This window comes from Herpailurus yagouaroundi, unplaced genomic scaffold, assembly GCF_014898765.1.
Source record: "Herpailurus yagouaroundi ecotype Mexico unplaced genomic scaffold, PumYag 139, whole genome shotgun sequence".
NCBI classification, from domain to species: domain Eukaryota; kingdom Metazoa; phylum Chordata; class Mammalia; order Carnivora; family Felidae; genus Herpailurus; species Herpailurus yagouaroundi.
Window position 1 is genome coordinate 47,057,674 of NW_024412394.1, and position 18,049 is coordinate 47,075,722.

The 18,049-nt window shown below is 40.5% G+C and overlaps 1 protein-coding gene across 2 annotated transcripts in view; it reads left to right on the top strand.

Annotated features, from left to right (window-relative positions):
* The window catches only part of CUNH6orf163 (chromosome unknown C6orf163 homolog), a 19,666-nt gene extending 3,526 nt beyond the window's left edge, over nucleotides 1-16,140 (top strand). The window contains exons 1-5 of one of the 2 annotated variants that reach the window (XM_040474116.1): nucleotides 38-828; nucleotides 991-1,085; nucleotides 2,499-2,606; nucleotides 7,905-8,107; nucleotides 15,634-16,140. In XM_040474116.1, coding sequence (XP_040330050.1) covers nucleotides 735-828; nucleotides 991-1,085; nucleotides 2,499-2,606; nucleotides 7,905-8,107; nucleotides 15,634-16,069 — 936 coding nt within the window. In that variant the 5' untranslated portion in view covers nucleotides 38-734 and the 3' untranslated portion in view covers nucleotides 16,070-16,140. Of the gene's footprint in view, nucleotides 1-37; nucleotides 829-990; nucleotides 1,086-2,498; nucleotides 2,607-7,904; nucleotides 8,108-15,633 lie in introns of those variants that run through there. The other variant, XM_040474115.1, reaches the window with a different exon arrangement.
* The last annotated feature ends 1,909 nt before the right edge of the window (nucleotides 16,141-18,049 follow it).

The following is an 18,049-nucleotide window of genomic DNA, read 5'->3' on the forward strand; positions in this document are numbered from 1 at the left end:
CCAGAACAACATGAAGTGAGAGAGGGACATTCTTGAGAAAAATGGTTTCTGTTACTGGAGGGAGAGCAGAGATACTGGGCAACCACATGTGTCTACAATGGTGTTGCCAAGCTGAGCACCGTAAGAGAGACACTGCAATATAAGACATGCTTTGTAATTTTAGGAAGTTGATTGTCAAGACCTAGTCACATGAAAAGTTAATAATTCAACAAATCAAAGATGTGAGAAATAACTGGAATGAAGGGTAGGTAGCGTAAGAGGTTGGACTGGGGAGAAAGCTCACTATGTGTGTGACTTGAGCACTGAAAAGGCTCGTAGCCTGCGTACAAGTCCTGAGCCACCTCTCACAGTCCGCTCTGGCAGACAGAGATGGAGCTTGGCTGCAGGTCTCGCTCTATCTGTGTAGTCCTAGCTATCTGTGTAGTCCTCTTGTGGGCTTTTATTTTTTTGTCCGGGTAGGGAGGCTATCATTATGGGAATGTTATGTGGAAATTGAATGAGACCCTTGACAGACAAGTACTAAACAGCTGCCCCCTTACTCCACAACTGAAACGGCTAAACCACGAAGATCTGCACATGAAGAAAGAAGGTTTGAGAGTGAAGAAAGCATTTTCTGCTGCCTCTTTCCCGAGGGAGAGAACGCCAGCATCCAGAGAGGGACAGGGAGACAGGAGCAGAATAATGTGCTAATATCACTTGAATATTCCCTCACTGTCCTATTTTAGGAACACAAAATGCTCTTTTCTGTCACTTTACCTCCCCAGTTGCCTATTGTATGGCCCCCAAGTGTGATGACAGGAACAGACTGTCTCAAGACCCAACGGTGCTGTGAGTTCCCTCTCATTAATTATGGAAAAGTGTACCCCTTTAAAGAAAAGATTGGCATCTCCTAAAAGGGTATATCTTTTAGATAACTCTAATAAATAGGTCATAGTGAAGAAGAAAAAACAGTCTGTGGATACTTGTGATTGTTTTTCCTCAAATGCACAGATATCGGGGCAGATATTCTGAATAAAGAAGAGCAATTCCAAGAGGAAATACTCAAAGAACGTATTGCAAAAGCAGAAGCTGATGTGTGGGTGCAGGTAAAAGAAACTGAGTATCAGCCTAAATGCATCTTTAGAGTTCTTTCACTTTTTGGATTGTCTGAAACAATAAGCAGAACTGATTTTGAATCCTGGCTATCTGTGGGACCTTGGGCAAGTTCTCCAACTCTGCAGTCTTGGCTTCTTCAAATGTAAAAGAGGAACAATAATATTCTATAGGACTGTTGAAAGAGTTCAGTGAAATAATGTCAGGTGCATAGGAGCTGCTTAGTAAGAGGCAGACACCATTAGGAGCTCCCTTCCTTCTAAATTGCCCCTATGTGTGGATGACTCCTGCTTTTTTTATTCTCATCGGCTTAAAACTTCAACAACAAAAAAAGACACCCTTGTTGATAATTGTTTATTATTGCTTAATATTTAATATGTAGACCATACATTTGTGCAGTGTGAAATACCCCTGACCAAGTGCTCTTTTTTTTCCCCAAATGCTGCATTATCGCCTACTCTCCTTGCTCTCTTCTCTCCAAAGTCCTTGATACCTTGTCCCTGTGACTGCTGAGGGTCATAGGGGCAATTTGAGTGTATTGAGGTTCATAGTCAGATCCCAGACACTTAAGCAAAATCTCAATCCTCCAACCTCCACTTCTTCCTGAAGAATAACATAAACGACTTCCTGAAGAGAATTATGCTCCATGAGGGCAGGACAAGCCACAATGCTTAGAGCATTATTTCTCAGTTCCTTTATAACATAGACGTCATAGCAAATGGTGCTGGAACTGTCCAGCATTAGTACCAGCACAAGCTTGGTATTAAAGTACTTTGAAAGTGCAAAATGCACCAAGTGCAAAGGATATATGAATAAAAATCTTAGTAGTCCTCTATCTTTATCAATAATAGTAAAATTCAAATTAATTGCAAACCATCAATTATACACCCTAATATAAGGCAATGCTTTTGTGAGTAATCTACAATTTGAATGTCATAATATCTAATGATCTGGGCACTCTCTTCAAATAAAATAATAGAACCTCTTTCTGAACACCTGATGCAGGGGGTCTGGGATGGTGCTCAGCCTCCTTTCTCAGCAAATTCTTGCTTTGTGCATCTTTCCACTTCTCTGTATTTTCCAGATTTTCTGCGATGAGCATACATTACTTTGATAGTCAATCAAGCAAGAAATAGTGCCAAGTAAAAGACAACCCAGCACCTTATACTAAAACCCTCTTTAGCAGTTCACAAAACAGTGATGTTAGCCATGTTAGGTTGGGATGTGTTAGGGCATCTCTGGCTAAGGCAGCCAGTTTTCTGGGAGAGGTTTGAGATGGGAACGGAGCAAGTGATGAGGGGCCCCATCGTGGTTGCTAATTTTCAGTAAACATGAAAAATGTATGTTAATATAAGTGTATATATTAATATATAAATATTTATAAATTTGGACTGTTTCTTTCAAAGGCTGATAAACGCCAAAAACAAGCAATCGAGAAGGCACTTGAAGAAGCAAATGACAAACACAAAATGAATATTCAGATTCTGGAAGAAGAACATCAAAAAGACTTACAGGTTTTTATAATGGCTTGTTTGTTGTCTTTTTAAGAGTACATACATCAGTGGAAAGCTCTGGCAAAGGGAGAAGAGAAAAACAAAATCTGTAAAACCTTGATGGGTGTCTCCTGGAGGTTGGTCAGGAGACCCAGGATTTTCACAGAAGAGATGCTAGGCTCACAGATGAGAGGCAGCAGTGATGAATGGGTGCAGGAGAATCTCTGATGTATTGAACCCAAACCTTGATGGGGTTTCAAGGCCCAAAGGAGCCATCCTGCCTGCCTTACCCACCACATCTCTTGTGCCAGCCTCTCTTCTCTCTCATGGCCCTTTTCTGGGTCCTCAAACCTGAGTGTTCCACCTCCTTCCCACCTCAGGGTCTCTGTCAGAATGTCCTTCCCCCACCTCATCAGATTTAGCTCAAACATCACTACTTTACCTGAATCACTCTGCCCTTGACACCCTGTCCCCTTTTACACCCATCACTGCAGTTAAATAGACTGTGATTACTTGTTGAATGTCTGACCTGCACACGACTATAGCCTCCATTAGGGCTTGTCTCTCATTACCACTCTAGCCCAGTGTCCCATACAGGGCCTTGACTTAGAAGTGCTCAAGTTGGTGCTGAATGAAGAAATAGGCTGTTTTCTTCCTTCTCCTGGGCTCTCTGATTGCATCCTTTTCCCTAAATTTGCATTTACTGCAATACCAAGAGGGACCCTGAGCTGCTACTGAATATTTCCTGCAGTGCCAAAGGTCATAAAACAAAGGGTCCTCTTTGTAACCTGTAACCTGTTCGAACACACAATTGTAGGTAACTAGCAAACTTTCCAGGCAGAGGCCCAGGAATTCATTATTTAGTTCAGTACCTCAGTTACAAAAGCTGATCAAAGGAAAAGGATATAGAACTATTACATGTTGGCCACAGGAGGTATAGGAAAGGACATGGTATAGATGTGACAATTCATGGTCAGAGGCTGGAGGGAAAATGGCAGAAGTCTGGCCCCAGGTTTGGCCTAACTTAATAAGAACATAATTAACAAACAGTTCAGGGACCACTGGCCCCAATTATTCATTGTTTCAGCAATGAGCACCTACTGTATAACAGATCCTTATTTAGTCCTCAGGAAACTTGGCAGCAAAGGGAGCTTTGCTTCTGGTTCCTAAAGGGTAGTGGGATCCTCCCTGCTTGGCACCAGTGGCCTGGTTCCCAAGAGGTTGGCTGCAGTGGTCCACACCCATTCCCTTTTTCAGTTCAAAACATGAAAACATTTCTAGCATGTCTAGGCAGGCCTACTGTTCAGCTGACATCTGCCAGGATGACCATAAGCATTTAAATACTTCTCTATCAGTTGATAGATAGTCACTCGCCAAGCTCCCTAACACCTAAGTCATCCTGGCTGCTTCCCCAGTCTCCAAGACCTCCCCCAATTAAAAGGGCTACCCCTTTAAATTGGTGGGAAACTCCAAAGCTGGACCCTGCCCCAATGCTGCAGCCAGAGTATGCACATTTAAAAATTTTTTTTGTTTATTTATTTATTTTTGAGAGAGAGAGACAGAGACAGAGTAAGCAGGGGAGGGGCAGAGAGAGAGGGAGAGAGAGAATCCCAAGCAGGCTCCTCACTGTCAGCATGGAGCCCAATGTGGGGCTCCAACTCACAAACAGTGAGATCATGACTTGAGCTAAGTCGGACACTTTACTGACTGAGCCACCCAGGTGCCCCAGTATTTTGAATATTGCTCCTGGCATTATGTTGTGCAGATAGAAGGATAATTTAGCTGTGATGCCTGTTTCAAGGAGCTCACATTGACTGTACCTCATATTGTCTTTGAGTGGAGTTGATACACTTAGTGCTAAAGTAGAGGAAGTCCTAAGAAAATGGAAAGGGGAAAAGTTACAAGGAGGTTGACCTTTCTAAAATAGTTGTCTAGGGTTTGGGAACTCACATTTATACTGCCATCTCAGGACATTTTTTATATAACAAAAGAGTGATTTATCTAAGAGGGATGCATAGGATTGTTTCAACTGTAGGATACCCAGACATAGACATCAGTACTGCTTCTCAGGGGGGTGTCTATGAACCACCTACCTCAGAATCTGTTCACCTGGGAGCTTAACATGCAGATTCCCAGGCTCCACCTGACCTACAGAGTCAGGGGCAAGGTTTTTAACCAGCATTCTGTCTGATTCTTCTGTGTATTAAAGTTTAAGATTACCAATATGTAGAGCAGAAAACCAAGCCCTTCTAAAACCAAATACCATTCAATTCTGGTATGTAGAAATCACTACGTATTACTCTTTTATAACATTAAGAATTTGGCTTAAGTCTCAGATGCTTGCTGTTGAGTAAAATTTCAAGATCTTACCCAATGAACAGACATTATTTTGAAAAGGTTTTTATATTAACTTATTCAAATACAATAATATTAAAAAGCAAATGATGAAATGGAACCTAAGGTAAAATCAGAGTAGAAAATATAATGAAGTCAGGAGTGAATTTAAAACTTAAAATTGTATGTGTGCATGAGTTCCTGTGCAATTTTCACTATTTGGGCCTTGAGCTTTCTGGCAGTCAATGCAAAGACGAAAATTCAATGAATCACCATATCCATTAGGTAAAAACAAATCAGATAGAGAGGCCCAGATATTCCTGCATGTGATAGCTGAGAGAAACTTCTCCTAAGGGAGACGTTGTGTCATAAATGTCTGTCAAACATCTGCACAGTAAATATGATGGGTTTCATGAGGCTGTTTCTTACAATATCTCAATATATGAGCTGATTTACTCAAAATGCATTTCAGTAAAAGTAATTTAACTGGGAGGCTTTCCATTGAATAAGAACACTGCCAAATAGTCACTGAATTATTTTTGTAGCTTTAAATATATATCCCACATGCTTTGTGAGGCAGTAAAATGATTTTGCTTTTAATACATCATTACATAAAGGAAGGACTCCATTTTAGTTCTTTGAATCCAAGTTCAGAACCCAGCCAAAATAAAGGGCTGGGGTGTCATTTTTAAATTCTATGATTCAAATAAAAATATTTTATGTACTACTTCATTTATCTAAAGCTCAACCATTCAGCCCTTTCAATTACTGAGAATACACTTGAAAACCCAGAAATAATTTAAAATATCCCCTGGGAATTTAAATAAAGGCCTCTGACTACAAGACAGAAACTCAGGCTTATTACTCATAGCAGAACCTTTCCATTCCCCACTCAAATGTTATTTACACTTACTTGACAGCCTGAGCCCAACAGATGTGGCTGCTCAACTTCACAAATCCAAAATCAGTTAAATGCCAGAAACTAGAAATGACAAAAAGGAGCTCACAGACAGCAGTTAGAACAGAGAGTTCTCAGCACAATAGCATGTGAAGAACAAGAAACATTACAAAAACCAGGTATCAGATCTCCAAAAGCAAAGCAGTCTGGGGTCATTCATAACCGAGACAGGGAACCCAATAAACTTGAACGATTACTAAGTGTAGTACAAAGTATTTAGCTCAAAACAATCATTCTCCTTTATCTACCAGTCTAGATCACCAAGAAATGTTAAAGTGTGTTCACTCTTCTCTTTTTATGAAGTAAGGTAGACGTCACAGACATTTAGAAATATTTCCATTCAAAATGTTTTATTACCAAAAAGTTCTAGTCCTTTAAGAGACAAAGCCTTCTGTAGCATGGAAACCTAGCTTGGCATTTCTAAACAGCCAATGTTTCCCTTAAAAATTTTTTCTAAATACATGAACTGAGGCCACTCTGGAGAGATTCTTAAAGTTGTTTTCTGTTGTTTTATTCATTTTTTAAAAAATTTTCACCCTTGGGGCGCCTGGGTGGCTCGGTCGGTTAAGCATCCGACTTCAGCTCAGTTCATGATCTCACGGTCCGTGAGTTCGAGCCCCGCGTCGGGCTCTGTGCTGACAGCTCAGAGCCTGGATCCTGTTTCAAATTCTGTGTCTCCCTCTCTCTCTGCCCCTCCCCTGTTCATGCTCTGTCTCCCTCTGTCTCAAAAATAAATAAATGTTAAAAAAAAAATTAAAAAAAAATTTTTTCACCCTTGAAGTAGCCAAAGTGAGAAGTTGAAGACTTTCTTTCTCTTGAAAAAAACTGTAGTCTAACAAACATTTTAATTGTTGAGACACTTTTTTCTGCAAAGCTAAAATGATTTCAGTTTCCCATGAGATGTAGAGTTCAAAAGAAAGAGAGAAAGCAAGCAGTCGTGCTCACTGTAATTAGAAGGTTGTACGGGGTGTCTGGAATGAAAATACACTGATGAATCTCTTGAAGGACCCTAGCATCATGGCCAACAATGAAGCAAGAAACTGACTGACATTAAGAACCCTGTTTTCTGTTCCTAGTTCTTTGACTGACTCACTATGAGAAATAACTTAATTTCTTTATGCTCTCTTGTTATCCCTGAAATAGAGATACAAATTTATGTTCAAATGAAAGTTTTGAAACTCTAGACAGAATTGATTGTTGCCTCCTTTCTTGCATAAAACACTCATTGCATGATTAAGTTGCTGGTTTCCTCCATGAGACAGTGAGTCCTTGAGGAGGAAGATTCTAGCCTTCTTATGTTTGTAGTGTGTGGGCCCAGCATGGTGCCTGGCACACAGCGGAGTTGGTTGGCATTTCCAGAATGGTTACAGGGTTTTCTTTGAGAATCTGTTTTTCTTGAGTCCTGGTTCGACTAGTGCCTCCTCACTTTACTTGGCCAAAGGCATCCACAGGTCCTTCTGCCCTAGAGTAATGGAGCATTTGTTCCTGTCCCTTTAGTGAACAAGAGAGAACCCCTCAACGCTAGTGAGCTGGAATGCCCAAATGGCAGGAGGACCGGTCAGCAAGCTCCTGTGACTAGAGTAATGGGCAACTGTTAGCTCTCTGAGTTCAGGCCTCCCCCAGCCCCCACACCCAGGAGACACTTTGGAGGCACAGTCATTATTTCTGTCATTTTCCAAGACTGACTTCCTAACAGAATCATATTATGTATTTCTAATTATGTGTAAAGATAATATGACACTATAGGATTTGGGACAATCAAGGAAAAAGAGCCAGACCTATTTTCCCTTTTTTCATATTCCCTTCTAATATTACCTAAATAAATATTTATGCTATATAGTTTGCACATTTCTGGTGCATCATATAAATGAAAGTTTTCCATATTATACACACTCTTCTTTTAAATCATCAGTGTTCACAGGTGCACATTCCAGCAGGTTAATGAACTATGATTTGAATAACCTCTTAGTGTGCATTTTTAGACATCAAAGCTGTAACATCTAAAGCTATCAAACTGTTTCTCAAAGGAAATGGCAGCTAAAACCAAGATAGAGATGCACGAAAACATGGAAGATGAACTACAGAGAGAACACCTGGCTGCAGAACAGCGCATGGTGCATAGAATCCAAAGGATTATGATGGAGTGCCACAGGGAGAAGGTCCAGGCTGTGGAGAAGGCCAGGGCTGAAGAGAGACAGATGGCCCAGGAGGCAATCCAGGCCCAGAAAAGGTATTCCAGAGAACACATTTGCAAATCAGTATCTTACTCTGGCCAAATCAACTTGGTGAAAGGGATAAGGTTGAGGCACATATTTCCCAGGGGCATAGAGAGAGGGAGACACAGAATCTGAAGCAGGCTCCAGGCTCTGAGCTGTCAGCACAGAGCCCAATGCAGGACCCGAACACACAAAGCACGGGATCATGACCTGTGCCAAGTCAGACACTCAACCAACTGAGCCATCCAGGTGTCCCTGTGTTTCTACATTTTTTAAAGTTTATTTATTTAGCCTGAGAGAGAGAGAAAAAGCACGAGTGGGGGAGGTGCAGAGAGAGAGGAAGACAGAGAATCCTTTTTTGCATAAAACATTCATTGCACGATTAAGTTGCTGGTTTCCTCCACGAGACAGTGAGTACTCAAGGAGACTCTGAGCTGTCAGCACAGAGCCCAACGCAGGTCTCAAACTCACGAACTGTGAGATCATGACCCAGGCTGAAGTTGGATGTTTAACCGACTGAGCCACCCAGGCGCCCCTGTGTTTTTACATTTTTATTATGGAATATATCAAGCATAGAGAACAATATATAATACATTGTATAATGTGTGTGTATGTGTGTGTGGTTTAAACAAAAATAACTTGAATATTCAATGACCTACCACTCATCTGAAGAGACCGAAAATTGCTAACACTTCTGAAGTTCCCAAGTGAAGCTCCTCAATCATTTTTCCTTCCTCTCCACACTCTCAAGAGATAACTACCATCGTAAATAATGTGTTTTTCATTCTGATTCTCCAGTTTTAAGAGGCTAAGGAGAGAAATCAACAAATATTTCCCCATAAACACATAAAAGGCAATTTTCACATTCTCTAGCTGATATCATACACTAGCATGGATGTGTTACTTTTGGTCTTTTTCTTATTACACAAGTAATACACACTATAAATAAAATTGACACTTTGGAAATACATAGGGCAAAACTTGTTAAGCCCTGACTTACTGCTTTCCTACCCTCTCTGTCTCCCAAGGACTTCATTTTAAATAATGGGTCTGTCTCATTCGTGCCCTTTTGATGAACTATAGCCTTATGTTTTACATAATCACAAATAATTTTTGCATAAATCAGATCACTTGTTTTTAAGAGTACCAACGTAATCATTTTTTTTTTAATGTTTATTTATTGGGGCATCTGAGTAACTCAGTTGGTTAAGCGGCTGGCTTTGGCTCAGGTCATGATCTCACAGTTCATGAGTTTGAGCCCTGCATTGGCTCTGTGCTGACAGCTTGGAGCCTGGAGCCTGCTTTGGATTCTGTGTCTCCCTCTCTCTCTCTGCTCCCCCCCCCCCCACTTGTGCTCGCGCTCTCTCTCTCTCTCTCTCAAAAATAAACATTAAAAAAATTAATGTTTATTTATTTATCTTGAGAGACAGAAAGAGAGAGAGAGCAGACATGAGCACAAGCAGGAGACAGGTAGAGAGAGAGGGAGAGAGAGAATCCCAAGCAGGCTCCACCCTTAGCACAGGGCCAAATGCAGGGCTCAATCTCATGACTGTGAGATCATGACCTGAGCTGAAATCAAGAGTTGGATGCTTAACCGACTGAGCCACCCATGTGCCCCCAAAGTAACCATTATTATGTATGCAATGAACATTTGATGGAATTGGCCAGTTTTAACAGGACAACAGTCAGGATCCCTAGTGATTATTGGGACCAAGAGAGAAACCACAGTTTCCAAGTGTTAAGTGACTTGCCTAAGATCACATGGCTGCAGCAGCAGAACCAGGACTGAAACCTCTGTTTGCCATCTAGTCTAGGACTTGTCTCTTTTGCTTTGCTCTTTGACTTAACGAACAAATCGATTTGTGTGTAGTTAATGGGTAAAAATCTTCTTTGTTAGAACTGTTTAGAGCAGGGCCAAAGGTAAAGTCCTCTAAGAATGTTATTTTGCAGATAAGTAAAAATGAGGGCTGCAGCTGTGGCTGTTTCAATGGTACCTTTCTTCATGCATAGGCTATAAACCATCATTGAGGCAGAAGAAAAAGGTAAAAGAGGATTCTGGGAGAAAGGTAGAGAAGGCGGTAACTCCCAAATGAGTTGTGGTCCAATGTGGTGAAAGGTAGTATCCCCCTCTCCCTTCTCCCCACCCTACATCTACAGGAACTCCGCTCCTCCTATAGGAGCTTCTGGAACCACTCCTCATGTACCTGCAGTGTCTGCTCCTTCCCTCACTCTGTTGCCTTCACCACCACAACCCCCCCACTGCCCCAGCCCTTTCTTCTCTGAGGTTTGAATAGAATATTTTTGAGGACTGCCTTTTATTAAATCAGTTGACTAAAATTAGGGAACTGCCATGTCTGTTGTTTACATGTATCCAACTGGAGTGTCCATTTTGTTCATTAATGTATTCCAAATGCCTGGAAGAGAGCTTGGCACAGGGTATGCATTCTTTAAATATTTATTAAACATGGGGGGCCTGGGTGGCTCAGTTGGTAAACATCTGACTCTTGTTTTCGGCCCAGGTCATAATCTCACAGTTCATGAGTTCGAGCCCAGAGTCAGGCTCTTCACTGGCAGCGTGGAGCCTACTTGGGATTCTCTCTCTCTCTCTCTCTCTCTGCTCCTTCCCCGCTCCCTTACTGTCTCTCAAAATAAATAAACTTAAAAAATATATTTATTAAACAAAGTTTCAAATCTGTTCTAATTAGCTGAACTCACTCTGCAGTACATCAAATCTTATTTCTAGACATTGCTAGATTCTAGTGTTCCTTAGAGTATTTGCAGAAACCAATACATGGAGAAGGACCAGTGTTTAGAATTCAACTGTAGATCTTTTATTTGACTAGAAACTATCAAGACTTAAGTATTCCGAACACATACATATTATGACAAATATGTTAAATTCACAGAAAACGTTTTTGTGGACTGGGGTGATTAGATTCTAAATAGATTATCTAGGAGACACCACACTCTTTCGCTGGAAGGAAGGAGGGGAGGAAGAAAAAAAAGCAAGCAAGCAAGCAGGCAGGCAAGCTTTGCCTGGAAAGTTCTTCTAAGTGTTTTCTAGTCCAAGACAAAGGCATGAATGAAGTGGCTGCTCAGGAATTTTTGTGGTCATGGCTCTAATTCCTAATGATAGCTACCTTTTATTTAACACCTAGCACATGCAAGGCCCTTTGTGTGCTTCTCACTGAATTCTTATATCCCTTCCTGAGGGATTCTATCATTCTCCATATCTTCAGATGAAGACCCTGAGACTTAAGAGAGAGACTGAGCAACCTCATTTAGAGGTCATGTAGAGGAGAGGTGACAGAGTCTGATGTGAACCCTGGTCTATATGATACCAAAGCTTATGACCTTCCATTATACTACCCTTCTCATTTCACCAGAGCTTATAAAGTGTCTTCTGTGGATATGGTCCTGAGTTCTCATGTGAGGAAATGAGGGTATTTCTTCAACATGTGAAGTAACTAAAGCATGGTTGCCCCACAGACCAAGGCTAGATGGGCAGGTACAAAGAACATGTAAGTGCTGGGAAAGCCCTGGAAAGGTCAAGTAACAAGGGTGCAAGCTGTGTGGTGAGGTAGGTTTGTTGGAGGCAGTTAGTCTTGGGTTGGGACTTGGAAGGAAGGAGATCCCATTTGTGAAAGACTGAAAAGAGTGAGGACAGCATGAGCAAACATGTAGAGGGGAAAGTGGGTAGTGTAATGATGCAGAACCAAGGGAAGGTTAAGAATACAAATAACCCTGAGATATAAATGCACTGCTGAAGGGTGGTCTCTGGAGATGCCCCCACAACCAAACCTATATAATGCCTGTCGCCTCAGTTTGAGGGTATCACTAATCCTGCAAGACCAGCTTTCCAATTTCCTCTTATTTTTTTTAATTTTTAATGTTTTTTATTTTGAGAGAGAGAGAGAGAGAGAGACAGGCAGAGAGACAGAGAGAAAAAAATAGAGAGAGAATGAGTGGGGGAGGGTCAGAGAGAGAGGGAGAGAATCCCAAATAGGCTCCACGCTGTCACTGCAGAGCTGACGTGGGGCTTGATCCTACAAACCATGAGACCATGACCTGAGCCGAAATCAAGAGTTGGATGCTTAGCCAACTGAGCCACCCAGGTGCCCTTTGGTTCCCAGCTTCTCAGGCGGATAATCAGAATATATTTTCCTTACAACACAATGGTTATAACTGATTAAAATAGTGCTAACAGTCCTATAGTTCAAGTGAAAAAATGGGTTAATAGCTTATTGTGGGCACATCAGGCAAATTTTCAACATCACCCTAAATACTTGATGACAAATGAGTTTGGGGAACAAATCCCTTTATAATTTAGGAATTGAAGAAATGGGGAAATGAAGCATTGGTTCATCCTGTCTTAAGAGAGCCAGGATTTTTACTGATAGACATAGAAAGGAGGTTGAAAAGTGTACTCTTAGCAAAATATATGGGGAAAATGAAAAGTTCACTTAATAGGTAGAAGGGAAAGAATGGACAGATATTATTCTTTAAACTTGTGAGCTATATATCTTGTACCATTTCAACAGTGTCCCCAAAAAAGTGAGAGAAGGAGCTAAGAGAGGCCCTAAAGAGCAAAGCACAAATTAATTGCTGGTATGGTTTTTCCATGCTTCATTTTTTCCCCAAGAGTCTAATGAGGTTGGATTATTATATATTCGTCTCTATTTTTTATTTAGCAATCTACGGTTTTAAAGTTTTTTTTCATCTTTATTTATTTTTGAGAGACAGACTGCGAGCAGGGAAGGGGCAGAGAAAGAGGAAGACACAGAACCCAAAGTACATTCCAGGTTCTGAGCTGTCAGCACAAAGCCTGAAGTGGGGATCAAACTCACGAAAACAAGTTCATGACCTGAGCCAAAGTCAGACGCTTAGCTGACTGAAACACCCAGGCACCCCAATAATCTATTTTTCTTCTCTGAGAACCCATTTTATAAAATATCAGACTGAATCATATATATATATATATACACACACACACACACACACACACACACACACACACACATACACACACATATATAGGACACATACTAAAACTATTCAAAAATAGTTCATTTCTGGCCAGCACTACATGTAAATATGGTATGTAATTCTGAAATTCCAAGAATAGAGCCTCATAAAATTAGAGATGGCAGATAGACCCCACCACTTACAGAAAGAAGCATAAACATTCACATCATGTCAGAGGGGCATTGGAGGTCATCGAGTTGAACCTGCCATCCCTTTTGTTGGATGCCTGCCAGGCACTGGGGAGCCTCCCGAGTGCTTCTGTAACAGGAATTTTGCAGGTGGTTGAAGCGGTTGGTTAAAATGCCAAATGCCTCTTCTTGTCATGTGCTTCCTAATGTGGATCCAAAATGTGCTCAGTCTCATCCTCACATCCACACTTGGCTTCTCACTCTCTGCGTAGTGATCCTTAAGAGACTTGAGAAGAGAGAGAGATTGTCCAAGCTTTCATTTGGAGGAGAAAAGAAAAAAACAAAAAGTACTAAGCCAGTTACTTTAGTCTTTCCTCATATGATATGATTTCTAGGCCCTCTTTTGAGAAAAAAAAATTATGGGTAATTTGTATTAAAAAATACTTAATTTAAGTTTTTTTAAGACAGAGAGTGAGTAGGGGAGAGGGGCAGAGGGGGAGAGAGAGAGAATCTAAAGCAGGACAGGTAGTAAGTACTTAGTAAATGTTAACCCTTGTTATTAACCATAGATACAGCCTGACTGGTGGGAAAAGGGAGAAGAGAGACATAGCATTGCAGCTAGAGAGGTGAGGGGACAACTGATGTTTACCTCAAGATTGGGGAAGTTGGCCACGTTTGAAAGTCAAGTTGAAAGAATTGGAGACAATGAGAGAATTGTATCTTAGAAGAAAGCAGTTAGAAGAAGGGCAGATGCCAAATCTTGGGAAGATTGTGTTAGACTAGGAGGTGGGTGGGGGGGAGGATTTTCATTAACAACCCTAAATATTTGAATCACATCTGTAAATTACTTGATTCTCAAATCTTTAGAGGTTCTACTCAAACTAGGTTAACCAAAGGCATCCACCAGAGTATATTGCAGCAGCTAAAAGCTTTCGACCTGGACTCAGACTGCCTAGGTTGCTCATTTTGTCACTTTACTAATTAAGTGAAATTGGGCAAATTATTTGACCTCTCCGAGCCTGTTTCCTCATCAGTAAAATAGGCGTAATAATAGATCTACCTCATAGGATTTGTTCTGAGGAAATATTGTGCAAATATATATATATGGGATGCTCATTTACTTGCCTTGCCTTGGACACAAGTAAGAATTCAAAACAGTTGGCTGCTATAAATTTCATATAATTAAATACATAACAACCAGAGGTCTGTGAACTTGTTCAGCAGTGGTTCTCAAAGTGTGATCCCAGGACTGCTCAGTGTCCCTAACACCCTTTCAGGGGGTTCTTGAGGTCAAAGTATTTTCTTGATAATACTAAGATGTTATTTGCCTTTTCACTCTCATTACCTCACAAGTATATAGTGGCATTTTCTATGGTTTTATGATGTGTGATGTCACAACAGATTGAAACAATATGAAAAATCCATCTTCCTTGCTTTTAAGCTAGACAGGTAAAGAGTTTACAAAAAGAAATGTGAAATTATGCCACTTTTCTCACCAATTAAAAAAATTAAGTTGATTTATTCATTTTGAGAGAGACACAGAGCAATCAGGGGAGGGGCAGAGAGAGAGAGAGAGAGAGAGAGAGAGAGAGAATGCCAAGCAGGATCCACACTGTCAGCACAGAGCACAAAGTGGGGCTTGAACTCATGAACCATGAGATCATGACCTGAGCCAAAACCAGAGTCAGACGCTCAACCAGCTGAGCCACCCAGGCACGCCTTCACCATTTTTTTTTTAATTTGGAAAATACATTTTTCATAAAAGTAAGTTAATTACATTTAATAGATTTAATCATACCTTACATAAATTTATGAATGTTTTTTAAATGTCTCACTTTTAATTATAATACTATCAGTGCCACTAGATATAATCCATATAAACAAAAGTCATTTGGGTTCTTTGATCATTTTAAGAGTGAAAAGGTGTTTTGAGACCAAAAGGTTCAGGCGACTATCATAGAGTATTGTTCAGATAAAACTATGAGTACAATTTCCTCCTCTCTGGCTAAAGGGAAGTGCTGGACTGATACAGAGAAATACTTTCTCTAGGGGTTTGGAGCTCTGACCCTACATTTCTTCATTTTTACACATTGCATTCATATTTTTCTAGCCAGAGAGGACTCAGGTCCCTAAAACTACCAGATACTCGGCTAGTAGGCCTCGCCTTAGCCTCCAGCAGGAAACTCAGTGAGTGACCTCCCTGCTTGAAAAATATTTTTGAATTGTTGACAGTTAATGCAGTCCAAAAGCTCATTTCTACCTGCCTGTCTCAGACTGGTGGCTCATCTAAACAATGCAATAATGTCTCATCCATCTTAGGTGAAAGGCAACATCTTTTTGTTTTTAGCAGCTAACCCATCTAACTTATAAATCCATATCTTTTGTAGAATGGCCATGGAGGAACTTTTGAATACTGGTATAACAGCTATGAAGGATCAAAAGAAGAACGTGAGCCAACTGATAAAAGAAAAAGAACATGAAATGAACGTCTACTATTGTATGGCTCAGAGGCAGAAGCAAGAGGAGGTTCAGGAAGTGCTCCAAGAGGCAGAGAAGACACATCAGGCCACACTTGGAAATGTGATGGATAAGCTGGTTAACACCCAGGGGGAGCTGCTGTCCATAGTGAAACAACTAGGCATCATGACAAATTGGAAGGATTTCCTGGAGGAGGAATTGCAGGAAACAAGGGCAGCATTTCAAAAATACATCAATTATACATTTCCTAAGCTTTCACCAGGGCATGCAGATTTTATTCTGCCAGAAAGAAAGAAAACACCTTCCAATCTTATTATTGAGGAGAATGAAACAACTCTTGATTAGAAGAAGTCTTTAACTGAAATTTCACTACAAAGCCATTGTTCCGAAGACTAAATAAATGAACTCAAAAACCATTTATTGATTCCCAGTTACGTGCAGGGTACAACAGGCTGTGGGCATTTTGATGGAAAACCAAAATACTCAAAAAGCACATTCCAGGCTACGTTGAGTTCTAAATCTAACTGAGGAGAGAAAAAAGTAAGAGGGACCAAAACTATTTAGGAGGGGAGAAGGTTTCTTGGAAGAAGTCCAAAGAAACTTCTGTTAACTGGCTTTATTCATGTCTACATCAGACATGTAACTATTTTAGAAATTGTTGCCATTGAAAACAACTTAAGAGTCATCCTTTTAGATTGTTCCCATTGTGGAGAGGTGTGTTAACGTCCAGTAAAGACTGTTTTTTGGTGAACTGCAACAGCATTGTAGGGAAAAAAAGCAATTTCCCTCAAATCCAGGAAGATAACATTTAAATTCTGGGAGCCCTATATAAAATAATTCAGAGAGGACTCATTTATATTGGTCAGTTGTGAAAGAAAAATACATCTTTATTTATTTATTTCTTTAAACTTTTTAGAGAGAGAGAGAACACGTGAGTGGGGCAGAGGGGCAGAGAGGCAGAGGGAGAGACAGAATCGTAAACACGTTCCACACTCAGTGTGGAGCCCAATGCAGGGCTCAATCCCAGGACCATGACCTGAGCCGAAATAAAGAGCTGGACTCTCGATCACCCAGGCACCCCGAAAAATACATCTTTAGAGGTCAGTCTCCTGCTTCAGGAATAGGAAGTCTTCTTGTATCTACACTCAAGCCCAAGAGTGCTTTGAACCCACCTTCTTTGGGTTAAAATGCAGAAAATTTAAGTACCACAATGCTCAGGATCAATACATGTCAACATCTACTAAATTCGAATGAAAGAAAACCCAAGCCATACTAACTTCTCTAAAAATCTATCCACTCTAATGTAACATCCTTAAATTATTCATCATCAACTTATGTTGGTGGCTTTGAAATAACAACTTGGAAAGCATTTTTCAGTAAATTAACAAGTACTGTTCTTGAGCAAGCCTTAAGTAGATTTGTTTACATTGACCATTCTTCAATTTCCGAATGGTAAAAATGTCAATTTGTTTACAATTGCATAATGGACTACACTCTCCTCAGTATGTAGCTTCCTGATATTGCAGGACCAGAGCAATTTCTACTAACTGATTGCCTGCTTGCTGGAAGTACTAACATTTATATAGTGCTCTTTGCAGCTTTTTCATTTACTTTCTTCTTACAACAATCTGTGAGAAAGACAGGACAGGTATCTGTTACCCTATTTTTTTACAGATAACAAAATAAAAACTACTGTGTGTTCAGATATTTACATATGTGAAACACTTTAAAAACATTGATACTCAATCCTCACAATGACTTTTGAAACTAATTATTGTTGTCCCCTATTTATAGAGGGAAACTTAGGCTAGGGAGGTTTAATAATTTTTCCCAGAGTACACAACTAATGACAGAGCTAAGGTTCAAAATATTACAAGGCACAGGCACATGGATGCAGCGAGAGAGAGAGAGAGAGAGACCTAAGGTTTTTCAGAATCCAGTGGATAATAACAGCAATCAACATTAGGAAGTGCTAGTGTGTGCCAGGCACGCTGAACATGGCACGTAAGAGGACTCATTCATTTTCACAGCAGTCTGTGAAAGGTACAAACCAGTAACACAGTCACAGATAGGTTAACTTTCTAAGTCATGCAGCTTGTAATAGTCACAGCCACAGAGTGTGGGTCTTCAGTCCATGGTTTTAGTCATTATTTTGTTCAGCCTGAACGCCAAGGCTTTGGTGTCTGCTGGGTACTCTGCAAGTCTGTGTCGTGTCTTTGTGGATTCTGTGATGAGGACAGGAAGAACGTGGTATGTTCTCTATGTCATACATTATTTTTGTCTTGTAGAAGTCAGAGGAAGTCATACCTAACATTGTGGTATCTG